Raw genomic sequence first — 14,190 nt, forward strand, 5'->3', positions numbered from 1 at the left:
TAAGACCAGCCTTTGCAATATAGCAAGACCTCATCTCTAGAAAAAAAAAAATTAAAAATCTGGATGCAGTGATGTGTTGCTGTAGTCCTGGCTACTCAGGAGGCTGAGGCAGAAGGATCACCTGAATCCAGGGGTTTGAGGCTGCAGTGAGCTGTGATTGTGCCACTACAGTCCAGCCTGGGCAACAGAGTGAAACCTTGTCTCTTAAAAAAAAAAAAGTTTTAAAAGAAGCAAAATGTCTGACATTTTGATACAAAGGCCCAAAGGGAAGACCTGGGAGTATTGCTTTACCATTCTTACATATGAAATAGTATATATCACTTCAAGGTAGACCGATAAGTAACCAGTAAAATAACACAAAAGTTTTGTTGGGAAGGCAACAAAGGAGATAAAATGTAACTATAAAAATAATTATAAGCCGGGCACGGTGGCTCAAGCCTGTAATCCCAGCACTTTGGGAGGCTGAGACGGGCGGATCACAAGGTCAGGAGATCGAGACCATCCTGGCTAACACAGTGAAACCCCGTCTCTACTAAAAAATACAAAAAAGTAGCCGGGTGAGGTGGCGGGCGCCTGTGGTCCCAGCTACTCCGGAGGCTGAGGCAGGAGAATGGCGTAAACCCGGGAGGCGGAGCTTGCAGTGAGCTGAGATCCGGCCACTGCACTCCAGCCTGGGCGACAGAGCGAGACTCAGTCTCAAAAAAAAAAAAAAAAAAAAAATTATAAAGAAAAGATGGGACAAATAGAAAACAAACAGCAAGATGATAGACTTAAACCTAATCATCTAATCACATTAAATGTAGATGAACTAAACACCCTAGTGAGATTAGATTAAAAAGCAAGACTCAACTATATGCTGCCTATAAGAAATTCGTTTAAATATATAGGTACAAATAAGTTAAAAGTAGAGATGCAAAAAGATATATACCATGCTAACACTAATCAAAAGATAGATTATGTGGCTTTATTAATATCAAAGTATATTTCAAAGCAAAGAATATTAATGAGAGTATTTATTTTATATTGTTATGTAACAAATTGCCACAAACTCAATGGATTCAAACCACACAAATTGATTAACTGTCAGTTTTCTGGGTCAAGAGATCAGATACAAGTTAACTCAACTCTTTACTCAGGATATCACTAGGGTGAAATCAAAGTGTCAGCCAGGGATGCGATCTCATCTTTCAATTTTCTTAGAAGCTCATTGGAAAAATTGTCTTCCTTTTAGATGTGCAATGGAGGTTTTCATTTTTGTATTAGTCCATTTTCATGCTGCTGATAAAGACATATCCAAGACTGAGAAGAGGTTTAATTGGACTTACAGTTCCACATGACTGAGGAGGCCTCAGAATCATGGCGGGAGGCAAAAGGCACTTCTTACATGGTGGCAGCAAGAGAAAATGAAGCAAAAGCGGAAACCCCTGATAAACCCATCAGATCTTGTGAGACTTATTCACTATCATGAGAATAGCACAGGGAAGACCGGCCCGCATGATTCAGTTACCTCCCCGTGGTTCCCTCCTGAATCCTGGGACATAGCCAAACCCTATCAATCTTCTAGAGGTCAACCCTCATGTCCTTATTATGTGCCACACACACAGACATAGATCCTCTCAATATGAAGCTTACTTTTTCGAAGCCAGGAGAAGAATCTCTGCTGCTGCTGCCGCTTATCTTTTTTAAGGGAGGTAAAGCCTCCCCAGGATAATCTCCCTTTTGATTAACTTCATGTCAACTGATTAGGGACCATAATTAAATCTGCAAATCTCTTTTGCCATCACACTTAATATGATCACAGGGAGTGATATCCTAACACATTCACATATCACTCACAGGGAGTGATATCGCAACACATTCATGGAGAGGGTGTAATACAGGTTGTGTAAATCAGGGGTAGGAATTATGGATGCCATCTTAGGATTCTGTCTACCACATCCAGAATAAAGAGGGTCATTTTATAGTTATAAAGGAATTAATTCATCAAGAGGACATGGAAGTCCTGATACTTATTTACCATATAATATTGCTTGAAAATACATTAAGCAAAAACTAATAGAACTGCAAGGAGGAATAAATCTCTAGTTATAATTGGAACTTCAATAATCCTCTCTCATTAATAAATAGAACAAGTTGAAAGAAAATCAGTAAAGATGGCCAGGTGCGGTGGCTCATGCCTGTAATCCCAACACTTTGGGAGACCGAGGCAGGCAGATCACGAGGTCAGGAGATTGAGACCATCCTGGTTAACATGGTGAAACCCCATTTCTACTAAAAATACAAAAAAAAAAAAAAAATTAGCTGGGCATGCCTGTAGTCCCAGCTACTTGGGAGGCTGAGGCAGGAGAATCACTTGAACCTGGGAGGCAGAGGTTATGTTGAGCCAAGATCGGGCCACTGCACCCCAGCCTGGGTGACAGAGCTAGACTCCATCTCAAAAAAAAAAAAAAATCAGTAAAGATGTAGAAGATTTGGACAATGCTTTTTTGTATGTATTTTTAGTAGAGATGGGGTTTTTCTATGTTACTCAGGCTGGTCTCAAATACCTGGTCTCAAGCAATCCATCCACCTCAGCCTTCCAAAGTGTTGGGATTACAGGGTCACCACACCTGGCCTGAACAACAGTATTGACCAATGTTGTCATGGGATCCTTAAGGTGTTACTTTGATAGCCAGAAACATCTGTGGCCAGTGGCACCTTTGCCCAAGTTTTGCTTAGGCCCACTTGGGCTCGTTTTGCCCACTTGGCCTCGCAGGCTGTGCTTGGCTTTTGCTACCAGCCCAGATCCTATGCCTGCAAAGGGTGAGCCAGGCACAGAGCAGCGAGGGGTGCATGAGCATGGGGTCTGGCCACTGCACACAGCCAGGCATATGCTGGCTGTGGCAGGATAGGCAGCTCCATGCACTGTCACAGCTGCTGGCTTCCTGCTACAGCTGGACCAGACATACCACAAGCAGCTTCCACTGTGGGCACCAGGGAATGTGGCGGCACCCAGAAGCTTGGAGATGCCAGCAACTGCAGAGCCCCAAAGAGAGTATGCCAGCCCTTGCTTGGGAAGCTCCTAACTCTGGGTTCCCCATAGGGCCACAGCTCTTTTCTCCTTTCTTCTCACCTTCTTGTTGCCCACAATGTCATGAGTGGTGGCAATGTGATTGGGGTAGGGGGAGTTTTCAGCCATGTTTGTGTTATAGATCTTTCAGTCCTGAATTCTTGTCCTGAGTCCAAGAAGAATTAGGTATATGGACCTCCAGTTGTGGAGCAAGGTGAAGAGATGCTTCATTGAGCAACAGTATACCTCTCAGAAGACCTGAAGTGGGTAGCTCCTTTCTGCTGGCAAGTCGTCCTGACATCTGTGCAACCCTCAATGGAGAGGAGACTCAGAGTGGGGTAGCTCCTATCCACAGACAGGTCATCCTGATGTCTGTGCAGCCCTAAGTGGAGAGGAGACCCAGAGTGTGTAGCTGCTATCCACAGACAGGTTGTTCTGGTGTCTCTGCAGCCCTCAGCAGAGAGGAAACCTGGAGAGGGTAGCTTCTATCCTCAGGCAGGTTGTGCTGATGAGTGTACAGCTCTCAGCAGAGAGGAGACCCACAGAGGGTAGCTTTTCTCCACAGGCAGGTCATCCCATCTGCCAGAGTCTGGCTGAGTCTGGGATTTTTATGCGCTTCAGAGAGGATGAAGTGCATGCTGACTGGTCCATGGGCAGGCCTGGAAAAAGCACCATAAGTTCTCACTCCAGTCTGTGAAACTAGGCAGCCCACCCCTACAAGCTTCAGTCTGTCCCTGGCTTGAAGGTGAGGCTTCACCTGCCCCTTTCTGCCCAGGAGCCTGTCTGCCTCCTGCCACCATCAACCTGCTGTCCACAGTGCCCAGGCTGTTTGTGCTGAGGGATGCCTGCAGGCCCACACCAAGCTGCCCTCAGCATGCTCCCGGCTTCCTTCCCATGCTTGTTGGTGCCCAAAGTCCAGTGGGGACCATGTCAGCACTACCTCAAGTGCGTGCACACCCAGCTAGGTCCTGACAGCACCCGGGATCAGCCGCAACTTCGTTCCAAAATTGGAGGTTGTGCTGGGAGTGGGGAGAAGCCAGGCAGTGGGAGAAGGCACTTTTGAGCCTGTCGGGAAAGGGGATTTCCAGGGCCCCTGAGAGCACAGGGATGCCCAGGTCTGCAGCTGTGGCTGAATGGCTACAGCTGTGCCCAGGAAGTCGGGGCTCCTTTCCCTTCTACTCAGAAGGGGGCATGGCTCCCACCTGTTCCTGGCACCCGCTGGCTCCATGGAGCACACAGTCCCTGCTGTACCTTCCCTGCCACAGCTGGTGTCTTCACAGTGGCCACTCCAGAGGGGCCACCACTGCCATCCGTGTGACCTAATTAACATTTATAACACATTCCACCTACAGCAACAGAATTCACATTCTATTCAAGTCCACAAGACATATTTACCAAGAAAGACCTTATTCTAGGCTATAAAACAAGTAATTTTAAAGGAATCGGATTTTACAAATTTTGTTCTCTGGAATTAAATTGGAAATTAATGACAGGTGTTTGGAAAGTGCTCAAATATTTAGAAACTAAGTAACACACTTACATGTGTAACCTATGGATCTAAGAAGAAATCAAAAGGAAAATTGCAAATTATTTTGAATTTGATGAAATAAAGAATGAAACATCAAAATTTGTGGGATGTAGCCAAATTAAAGAGGAATATGTCACACTATAACACCTATATTAGAAAAGGAGAAAAGTTCTATATAAAGGAAATCAGCTTTCACCTTAAGAAACTAGAAACAGAAGAGCACATGAAGCCCAAAGTAAGCAAAGAAAGGAAATAATAAAGATCTGTGTGGAAATCATTGCAATGGAAAACAATAGAGAAAACCAGTGAAAGCAAAAGCAGGTTCTTGGAGAAGATCAATAAAATGGATAAGCCTCTTGTCAGATTGACCAAGAAAAAGAAGAGAAAAATTGCTAACATCAAGAATGAAAGAAGAAACATCACTACTGATCATACAGCTGTTAAACAGATAATATAGAAATATGATAAACAGCATGATGCCCCAAAATTCAACAACTAAGGTGAAATGGAGTGAAAGACACAAATTACCAAAACTCATTCATAAATAATTAGATAACTTGTGACCGGGCACGGTGGCTCACGCCTGTAATTCAAGCACTTTTGGAGGCCAAGGCAGGCGGATCACTTGAGGCCAGGAGTTCAAGACCAGCCCGGCTAACATGGTGAAACCCCATCTCTACTAAAAATACAAAAATTAGCCACATGTGGCAGTGCATGCCTGTAATCCCAGCTATTCAGGAGGCTGAGGCACAAGAATCGCTTGGACCTAGGAGGAGAAGGTTGCAGTGAGCTGAGATTGCACCACTGCACTCCAGCCTGGGCAACAGAGCAAGACTCTGTCTCAAAAAAAATATAATAATAACTTGTATAACCCAGTATCTATTAATGAAATTGAATTTTTGTTTAAATTTTCCTGCAAAGAAGCCAGGAGTGGTGGCTCATGCCTGTAATCCTAGCACTTTGGGAGGCTGAGGCAGGCAGATCACTTGAGGTCAGGAGTTCGAGACCACCTGGCCAACATGTGAAACCTAGTCTCTACTAAAAATACAAAAATTAGCCAGCCATGGTGGTGCACACCTGTAATCCCAGGTATTCTGGAGGCTGAGGCAGGAGAATCGCTTGAACCCAGGAGGCGGTGGTTGCAGTGAGCCAAGATTGCACCACTGCACTCCAGCCTGGGTGACATAGCAAGACTCCCTCTGAAAAAAAAAAAGTTTCCACAAAGAAACCTTCAGTTTCTGATAGTTTATCCCAAACTTTTTACGAAGATACTATTTCTACATATACTTCTAGAACATTGAATAAGATGAAGTTCTCATCTCATTGATTGAGGCCACCATTACTCTGATACCAAAACCATACAAAGATAGGAAAACTACAGACTGATTCCTAATATAGCATAAGAACATAGAGATAAAATTCTTAACACAGAACTTATTTCCCCTCTTCTTAATCTGAAATATACTTCTCCCTCAGTGTTCACTGTCTTAGTTAACAGCCCTGCCATACACATTTGGTTGTTCATTCCAAGTCAGGATTGACTTCTTTTTTTGTCTTTGTTTGTTTGAGACAGAGTCTCACTGTGTCACCCAGGCTGAAGTGCGGTGGCATGATCACAGCTTACTGCAACATTGACCTCTGTGGGCTCAGGTGATCCTCCCACATCAGCCACGCAAGTAGCTGAGACTAAAGGTGCACACCATCATGCCTGGCTAATTTTTGTATTGTTTGTAGAGACGGAGTTTCACCCAAGCTGGTCTGGAAATACTGGGCTCACGCAATCTGCCCGCCTCAGCCTCCCAAAGTGTTAGGATTATAGGCGTGAGCCACTGCACCTGGCCTCTCATTTATTTACATTCCATCAATTCTTATATTTTCAGAACATATCCTGAAACCAATTACCTACTTCAATCTCTGCTGCCATCCCTCTAGTTCATGCTGTAGTTGTCTCCCACATGGCTATCGTAGTTTCATCACTGGCTTCCATGCTTGTATTATTACTCCATCTCATATAATAGCTGTTGATACTGTTAAGATATAAACCAGACCATGGGACTTCCTCACAGAAAGCAGTTTGGTAGCTCTCTAGAACACTAGGGAAAAAAATTTAAATCCTTACCAAATATTGTAACTCTTTATTACCAAGGGACAGATAATGAAGGACCAGCTAACCAGGCCTATTGTTAAATCATAAAAGGGTCTGTTCATCAAGAAGACGTATCAGTCCTAACACACACTCATACACATACACACATATATATATATATATAGAGAGAGAGAGAGAGAGCAACATATGAATGCTTCAGAATACATGAAGGAAAAAACTAATAGAAATTTAAGGAGAAATACACAAATCTACAATTACATCTATATTATTATATAAGGTACACAGTTATAGATTGTATAAGTTACTATAATTATAATCTTTTAAATCTAAAAGATATGTTTACACTATAATGTAGTCTAATAAGTATTATGCCTAAAAAAAAATGCCTTAATTAAAAAATACTTAATTGCTACTACTGATCACCTGAACCCTAAGTGAGTTGTAATCTTTTTGCTAGTGGAGGATCTTACCTTGATGTTGATGGCTGCTGACTGATCAGGGTGGTAGTGGCTGGCTGTGGTAATTTTAGCAATCACAGCAAATATTACTGCTCGTTGACAATGTACTTGGTCACTCATGAGCTCTGATGGAGATGTACAAGGATATTAATGTTGTTTTCATGCATGCTAACGTAACTTCAATTCTGAAAATTTAGCACCTAAGAATCATACTGATTTTGAAAGTCCTAGATGGCATCTTCTAATAGGAGGCTGTTTCATTTACATTGAATATCTGTTGTTTTGTGTAGCTACTTGTATCTATTACCTTACCTAGATCTTCTGGATAACGTGCTGCAGCTTCTACATTAGCACCTACTGCTTCACATTGCACTTTTATTTATTTTTTTTCTCTTTGACACGGAGTCTTGCCCTGTCACCCAGGCTGGAGTGCAGTGGTGTGATCTTGGCTCACTGCAACCTCCACCTCCCAGGTTCAAGTGATTCTCCTTTCTCAGCCTCCTGAGTAGCTGGAATTACAGGTGTCCACCACCACGCCCAGCTAATTTTTGTATTTTTAGTAGAGATGGGGTTTCGCCATGTTGGCCAGGCTGGTCTCGAACTCCTGACCTCTTGATCCGCCCACCTCGGCCCCCCAAAGTGCTGGTATTACAGGTGTGAGCCACCGCGCCCAGCCCACATTACACTTTTATATTATGGAGATGGCTTCTTTCCCTCAACCTCATGAACCAACCTCTGCTAAACTCAAACTTTTCACCTGAACCTTTCTCACCTTTCTGAAACTCTTCCTTGGCAATATTCCATACACAGAAAAGAAGACATTTGTGATCCTGTTCCAGTTGAGTCCCATCTAACGAATGATCTTGTCATTTCTTTTTCCCATAGGGAGAAGAAAATTGAGGGACTGAATTTTATTAGATGCTTAGCTGCTTTTCATTCTGAGATACTGAACACAAAGTTGCATGAAACAAATTTTGCAGTTGTTCAAGAGGTAAACTTATTTTTCAGATGAGTTAAGGATTGTTAGAATAACAAAGGATAAATATGCTGTTTATTTGACCTTTAAAATGTTTAAACAACTCTATACCATATGATATAAAAGGCTTGTATTTAATTAAACTAGTCCGTGTCTTAATTTGCAACATTAAGAGAAACTTAATAGGTGTTGATTCTTAGGACTAAAGATAATATATATTAACATGTGGAGTTTTGTTTGTTTTTGAAATGGAGTCTTGCTCTGTCGCCCAGGCTGGACTGCAGTGGTGCGATCTCGGGTCACTGCAACCTTCTCCTCCTAGGTTCAAGAGATTCTCCTGCCTCAGTCTCCCAAGTAGCTGGAATTACAGGCACATGCCACCACGCCTGGCTAATTTTTGTATTTTGAGTAGAGATGTGGTTTGACCATGTTAGCCAGGCTGGTCTTGATCTCCTGACCTGGTGATCCACCCACCTTGGCCTCCCAAAGTGCTGGGATTACAGGTGTAAGCCACCACGCCCAGCTTAAGATATGTTACTTGAAGCCAGGAGTTCAAGACCAGCTTGCCCAACATGGCAAAACCCCATTTGGACTAAAAATACAAAAATTAGCTGGGCATGGTGGTGTGCACCTGTAATCCCAGCTACTCAAGTGGCTGAGGCATGAAAATTGCTGGGACCTGAGAGGCAGAAGTTGCAGTGAGCTGAAATCACGCTACTGCACTCCAGCCTAGTGGACAGAGCGAGACTCTAACTCAAAAAAAAAAAAAAAAAAAAAATTGTAAAATTCCTTTCCTAGTGATTTTCTTGCAGAATATCAGCAAAATGTATATTTTGAAATTTTATTTTAGGTGAAAAATTTACGTTCTGGAGTTTCTCGTGCTGCTGTGGTCTGTTTAAGTGATCTTTTCACTTATTTGAAAAAGAGCATGGATCAAGAGCTAGATACCACAGTAAAAGTTTTGTTGCAGAAGGCTGGTGAATCAAATACATTTATAAGAGAAGATGTTGACAAAGCATTGAGAGCTATGGTTAATAATGTAACTCCTGCACGTGCAGTTGTTTCTCTTATCAATGGTGGACAAAGGTAATGTTCAAAATGACCTTGAAATGTCTTTAAACTAAAAATGAAATGTTGCAATCAGGAGTGTAGAAAAGAAACAAGCAAATCTTAGTATTATATTGGTCAAAAAACATTTATTAAAAAGTTCCTATGAGATAAACATTATACTACATGCTGAATATGAAAAGAATAATGTTGTTATTATTTTTCTCATAGAATATGTATACTTCTTGTGTCCCTCGGGCACCTAGCAAAATGTCTGCCACACAGAATCATCTAGGCAATTTGGCTTTAGGAGCCTTACAATTATTATTATTTTTTTATTAATTTTTATTTCAGTAGCTTTTGGGGTACAAGTGGTTTTTTTGTTACATGGGTGAATTGTATAATAGTGAATTCTGAGATTTTTGTGCACCCATCACTTGAGTAGTGTACATTGTACCTAATGTGTAGTTTTTATGCCTCACCCCCTCCTGCTCTCCTTCTTTCTCTAAAGTTCATTATATATAGTTCATTATATATATCACCCTGTATGGCTTTGCATACTCATAACTTAGCTGCCACTTATAGGTGAGAACATACGGTTTTTGGTGTTTTACGCCTGTGCTATTTCACTTAGAATAATGGCCTCCAGCTCCATACAAGTTTCTGCAAAAGACACTATTTAATTCATTTTAATGGCTGGGTAGTATTTTTATATATATATATATGTACATATATATATACACACCATTTTCTTTATCCACTGATTAGTCCGTGGGCACTTACATTGGTTCTACATCTTTGTAATTTTGAATTTTGTTGCTATAAACATATATGTGCAAGTATCTTTTTCACATAATGACTTCTTTTCGTTTGGGTAGATACCAAGTAGTGGGATTGCTAGATCAAATGGTAGATCTACTTTTAGCTCAATAAAAGTTATTGTAATAACGTTACCCTGTTGTTATTCCAATAATGTTATTTACATTCATAGAGCTATAACTAAATGTCTGTTTTGTTTTGCTTTTAACTTTTGAGGAAGGGATAAGTAATGCAAATAATTTGACATTCTAGACTCACAGGATGATTGTTGAGGAGCTGTTAAATCATTTAACTTTAGGATTGATCTTTGGCCTCATGTGGTGGCTCACACCTGTAATCCCAGCACTTTGGGAGGCCAAGGTGAGAAGATCCCTTGAGCCCAGAAGTTCGAGACCAGCCTGGGCAATATAGTGAGACCTCGTCTGTACTAAAAATAAAATCAAATTAACTGAGTGTGGTGGCACATGCCTGTGGCCTCAGCTACTTGGAAGGCTGAGGCAGGAGGATCACTTGAACCCAGGAGGTCGAAGCTGCAGTAAGCCATGATTGCATCACTGCATTCTAGCCTCAATGACAGAGCACGACCCTGTCCCAAAAAACAAAACCAAAACAAAACAAACAAAAAAACACCATAGATCCATAGATATTTGGAGCATAGTTTATATAACAACTCTGTATTAATTGATCATGTCTCCTTGTAGCCATTTACACATTGCTGTAAGAAGGTGTACAGCCCAGCATTTATCAGATGTATTGGAATTTATGGAACCAGAACGTATTTTATCTGCAACAAAGGATATGGCTGAACGTATATTACCAGCTGCTGCTAAGTTTGCTCAAGACAGTTCACAAGAAACCAGGTGAATATCTGCTAATGTTGGCTAAATCTATTATTAATAAGGGCTTACAAGTAGGAAAGGAAAGAAAGTTTAAAAAAGAATGAACATTTTCTAAATGGAGAAGTGGGATCCCCAGGGATTGGTGCTGGGGGATGGTCTTATTTAACCAGATTGTAAATACTCTTGAGGGAGTGCACAGTGAATTCTCCAAATTTACAGATGACACTACATACTTCTGGGTAGTGAGATGCCAAGTCACAGGGATGAACTTCATGAAAACGGCACAAGACTGTATGAGTGGGCAGAAAAGTGGCAGAAGAACTTCATTATGGGCAAATGTAAGGTAATGCATTTAGGGGAAAATGATATATTTTCCAAGCAATCAGGTAAAATTAAGGAAATAGGTACACATGAAAAATGCAGGAATAGAGCTGGGCGTGGTTACTCACGCCTGTAATCCCAGCACTTTGGAAGGCCGAGGTGGGCGGATGACGAGGTCAGGAGTTCAAGACCAGCCTGGCCAACATGGTGAAACCCCGTCTCTACTGAAAATACAATACAATTAGCCAGGCGTGGTGGCAGGCACCTGTAATCTCAACTACTCGGGAGGCTGAGGCAGGAGAATTGCTTGAACCCGGGAGGCGAATGTTGTAGTGAGCTGAGATTGCGCCATTGCACTCCAGCCTGGGTGACAGAGCGAGACTCTGTCTCAAAAAAGAAAAAAGAAAAAAGAAAAATACAGGATTATGCATAACAATATATTATTCCACAAGTGAGATATCTGCAATCTGGAAACCACGAATTTCTGATGGTTGTACTGGAAAAACAATTTTATGAAGTTTAAGAACCGTCAGAGAAAGACAGCACAATAATTAAGATGTGGATGGTATAATGGCTGTGGTGGTGACAAAAATTTTGGATGTAGTCAGATGCTTATGTTAAATTTCTAGTCCCCATCATTGTTTGTCCTTAAGCAAGTTACTTAATTTCTGTTAGTCTCTGTTTCCATGTCTATACAATTAGGAAGGGTGGACTAGGTGACCAGTAATGTTCCATATAAAATCTAAACTTTTTATAGTAATGATATATGGCCGTGTGTGGTGGCTCACGCCTGTAATCCCAGCACTTTGGGAGGCGGAGGTTGCTAGATCACCTGAGGTCAGGAGTTTGAGACTAGCCCACGAACATGGCAAAACCCTGCCTCTACTGAAAATATAAAAATTAGCCAGGCATGGTGGCACATGCCTGTAATCCCAGCTACCCAGGAGGCTGAGGCAGGAGAATCACATGAACCTGGGAGGCAGAGGTTGCAGTGAGCTGAGATTGTGCCACTGCACTCCAGCCTGAGAAACAGAGCCAGACTCCATCTCCAAAAAAAAGGCCAGTTGTGGTGGCTCACACCTGTAATCCCAGTACTTTGGGAGGCCAAGGCAGGTGACGCACAAGGTCAAGTGATTGAGACCATTCTGGCCAACATGGTGAAACCCCATCTCTACTAAAAATACAAAAATTAGCTGGGCGTGGCGGCACTTGCCTGTAGTCGCAGCTACTCGGGAGGCTGAGGCAGGAGAATCTCTTCAGCCACTGCACTCCAGCCTAGAGACAGAGCGAGACTCCATCCCCCCCCAAAAAAAATTCACTAATAATAATAATTTTTTAAAAGAATCTGAGTCATAAAGATTAAAGTGAAGAAGTATATAAAATGTTTAACATTTTAGGACAAAGATGTTCGTTACTTTAGGTATCTGGAGTTAATATTATGGAACTCATTATACCTAAAGATAATACAGAAAGTAAATATATTAGTTTTCCATTGCTGTGTGAAGTTTAACACAAATGTAGGAGCTTAAGGTAACCCATGTTTTTTGGCTTACAGTTCTTTAGGTTAGAAGTCTGGCATGGCTCACCTCACTTCACTGCCAATGGTTTCAGAAGGTCAAAATCAAGGTGATAGCAGTGCTGGGCTTTGCCAAATTCAATTCCTTGTGGTTATAAGACTGAGGTCAGCTGGGCATGGTGGCTCACACCTATAATCCCAGCACTTTGGGAGGTGGAGTCGGGTGGAGGAGCTGAGGTCAGGAGTTCGAGACCAGCCTGAACAACATGATGAAACCCCATCTCTGTTAAAAATACAAAAATTAGCTGGGCGTGGTGGCGTGTGCCTATAATCCCAGCTACTCAGGAGGCTGAAGCAGGAGAATTGCTTGAACTTGGGAAGTGGAGGTTGCAGTGAGTTGAGATCACACTATTTTACTCCATCTTGGGCGACAGAGTGAGAAAGAGGGTTGACTCGGGCCAGAACATCTGGCCAGTAGGTGGACAGCAAATGGGCAATGGGCAAGGAGCCCAGGACAGAGACAAACTTCTCAAAAAAAAAAAAAAAAAAAAGACTGAGGTCTGCATTTCCTTGCTGGCTGTCAGCGAGGATCCTTGCTCAGCTTCTTAACACTACTCACATTTCTTTGCATGCAGCCCTCCTCTGTTTTTAAGCCAGCAATAACAAGTTGAGCTCCCCTTCATAGGATCTTTTAGACTTCCTCTTTTTCTACCAGTCACAGAAAGAAAGCTCTCTGCTTTTTTTTTTTTTTTTTTTTTTTTTTTTTTTTTGGAGACGGAGTCTTGCTCTGTTGCCCAGGTTGGAGTGCAGTGGCATGATCTTGCCTCACTGCAAGCTCCGCCTTCCGGGTTCAAGCGATTCTCCTGCCTCAACCTTCCGAGTAGCTGGGACTACAGGCGCCTGCCACCACACCTGGTTAATTTTTTGTATTTTTGGTAGACATGGGGTTTCACCGTGTTAGCCAGGACGGTCTCAATCTCCTGACCTCATGATCCGCCTGCCTTGGCCTCCCAAAGTGCTAGATTATAGGTGTGAGCCACTGTACCCGGCCAGAAAGCTCTCTGCTTTTAAGGTCTCATTTTATTAGATTAATTCCACCAGATCATGTCATTACTTTAAGGTTAACTGTGTTATGTGATATAACATAATCTTGGGAGTGATATCTTAATATATTCACAAATTGCAGGGATTGAAGCAGGACCTCTTTGGGGAACCATTTTAAAGTTCCACATATCCCATTAATATTCAAAAAAATTCAAGAGGGTTAGATCATGATAGGCTAGTCAGGAACAAAAGATGTTCTTTTCTCCCTCTCTATCACCTTGTTAAAAAAAAAAAGATTTCTTTTTTTTTTTTTTTTTTTTTTGAGACGGAGTCTTGCTCTGTCGCCGAGACTGGAGTGCAGTGGCCGGATCTCAGCTCACTGCAAGCTCCGCCTCCCGGGTTTACGCCATTCTCCTGCCTCAGCCTCCCGAGTAGCTGGGACTACAGGCACCCGCCACCTCGCCTGGCTATTTTTTTGTATTTTTT

At 42.2% G+C, this 14,190-nt stretch overlaps 1 protein-coding gene and 1 long non-coding RNA gene across 9 annotated transcripts in view; both read left to right on the top strand.

The window, feature by feature from the left end:
• TOGARAM1 (TOG array regulator of axonemal microtubules 1) overlaps positions 1–14,190 on the top strand; it is a 115,854-nt gene that overhangs the window by 74,628 nt on the left and 27,036 nt on the right. For 6 of the 8 annotated variants that reach the window (XM_015143616.3, XM_077940946.1, XM_077940949.1 and 3 more), the window contains 3 exons: positions 8,028–8,133; positions 8,969–9,204; positions 10,686–10,844. In XM_015143616.3, the coding sequence (XP_014999102.3) occupies positions 8,028–8,133; positions 8,969–9,204; positions 10,686–10,844 (501 nt within the window). Of the gene's footprint in view, positions 1–8,027; positions 8,134–8,968; positions 9,205–10,685; positions 10,845–11,042; positions 11,172–14,190 lie in introns of those variants that run through there. The other 2 variants (XM_077940951.1, XM_077940947.1) reach the window with 2 other exon arrangements.
• LOC144330248 (uncharacterized) lies at positions 1,040–4,623 on the top strand. The gene is made up of 2 exons (XR_013396252.1): positions 1,040–1,159; positions 2,585–4,623. It is a non-coding gene; the product is annotated as an uncharacterized LOC144330248 (long non-coding RNA).

The sequence above is a fragment of the Macaca mulatta genome, chromosome 7 (genome assembly GCF_049350105.2).
Source record: "Macaca mulatta isolate MMU2019108-1 chromosome 7, T2T-MMU8v2.0, whole genome shotgun sequence".
NCBI classification, from domain to species: Eukaryota; Metazoa; Chordata; class Mammalia; order Primates; family Cercopithecidae; genus Macaca; species Macaca mulatta.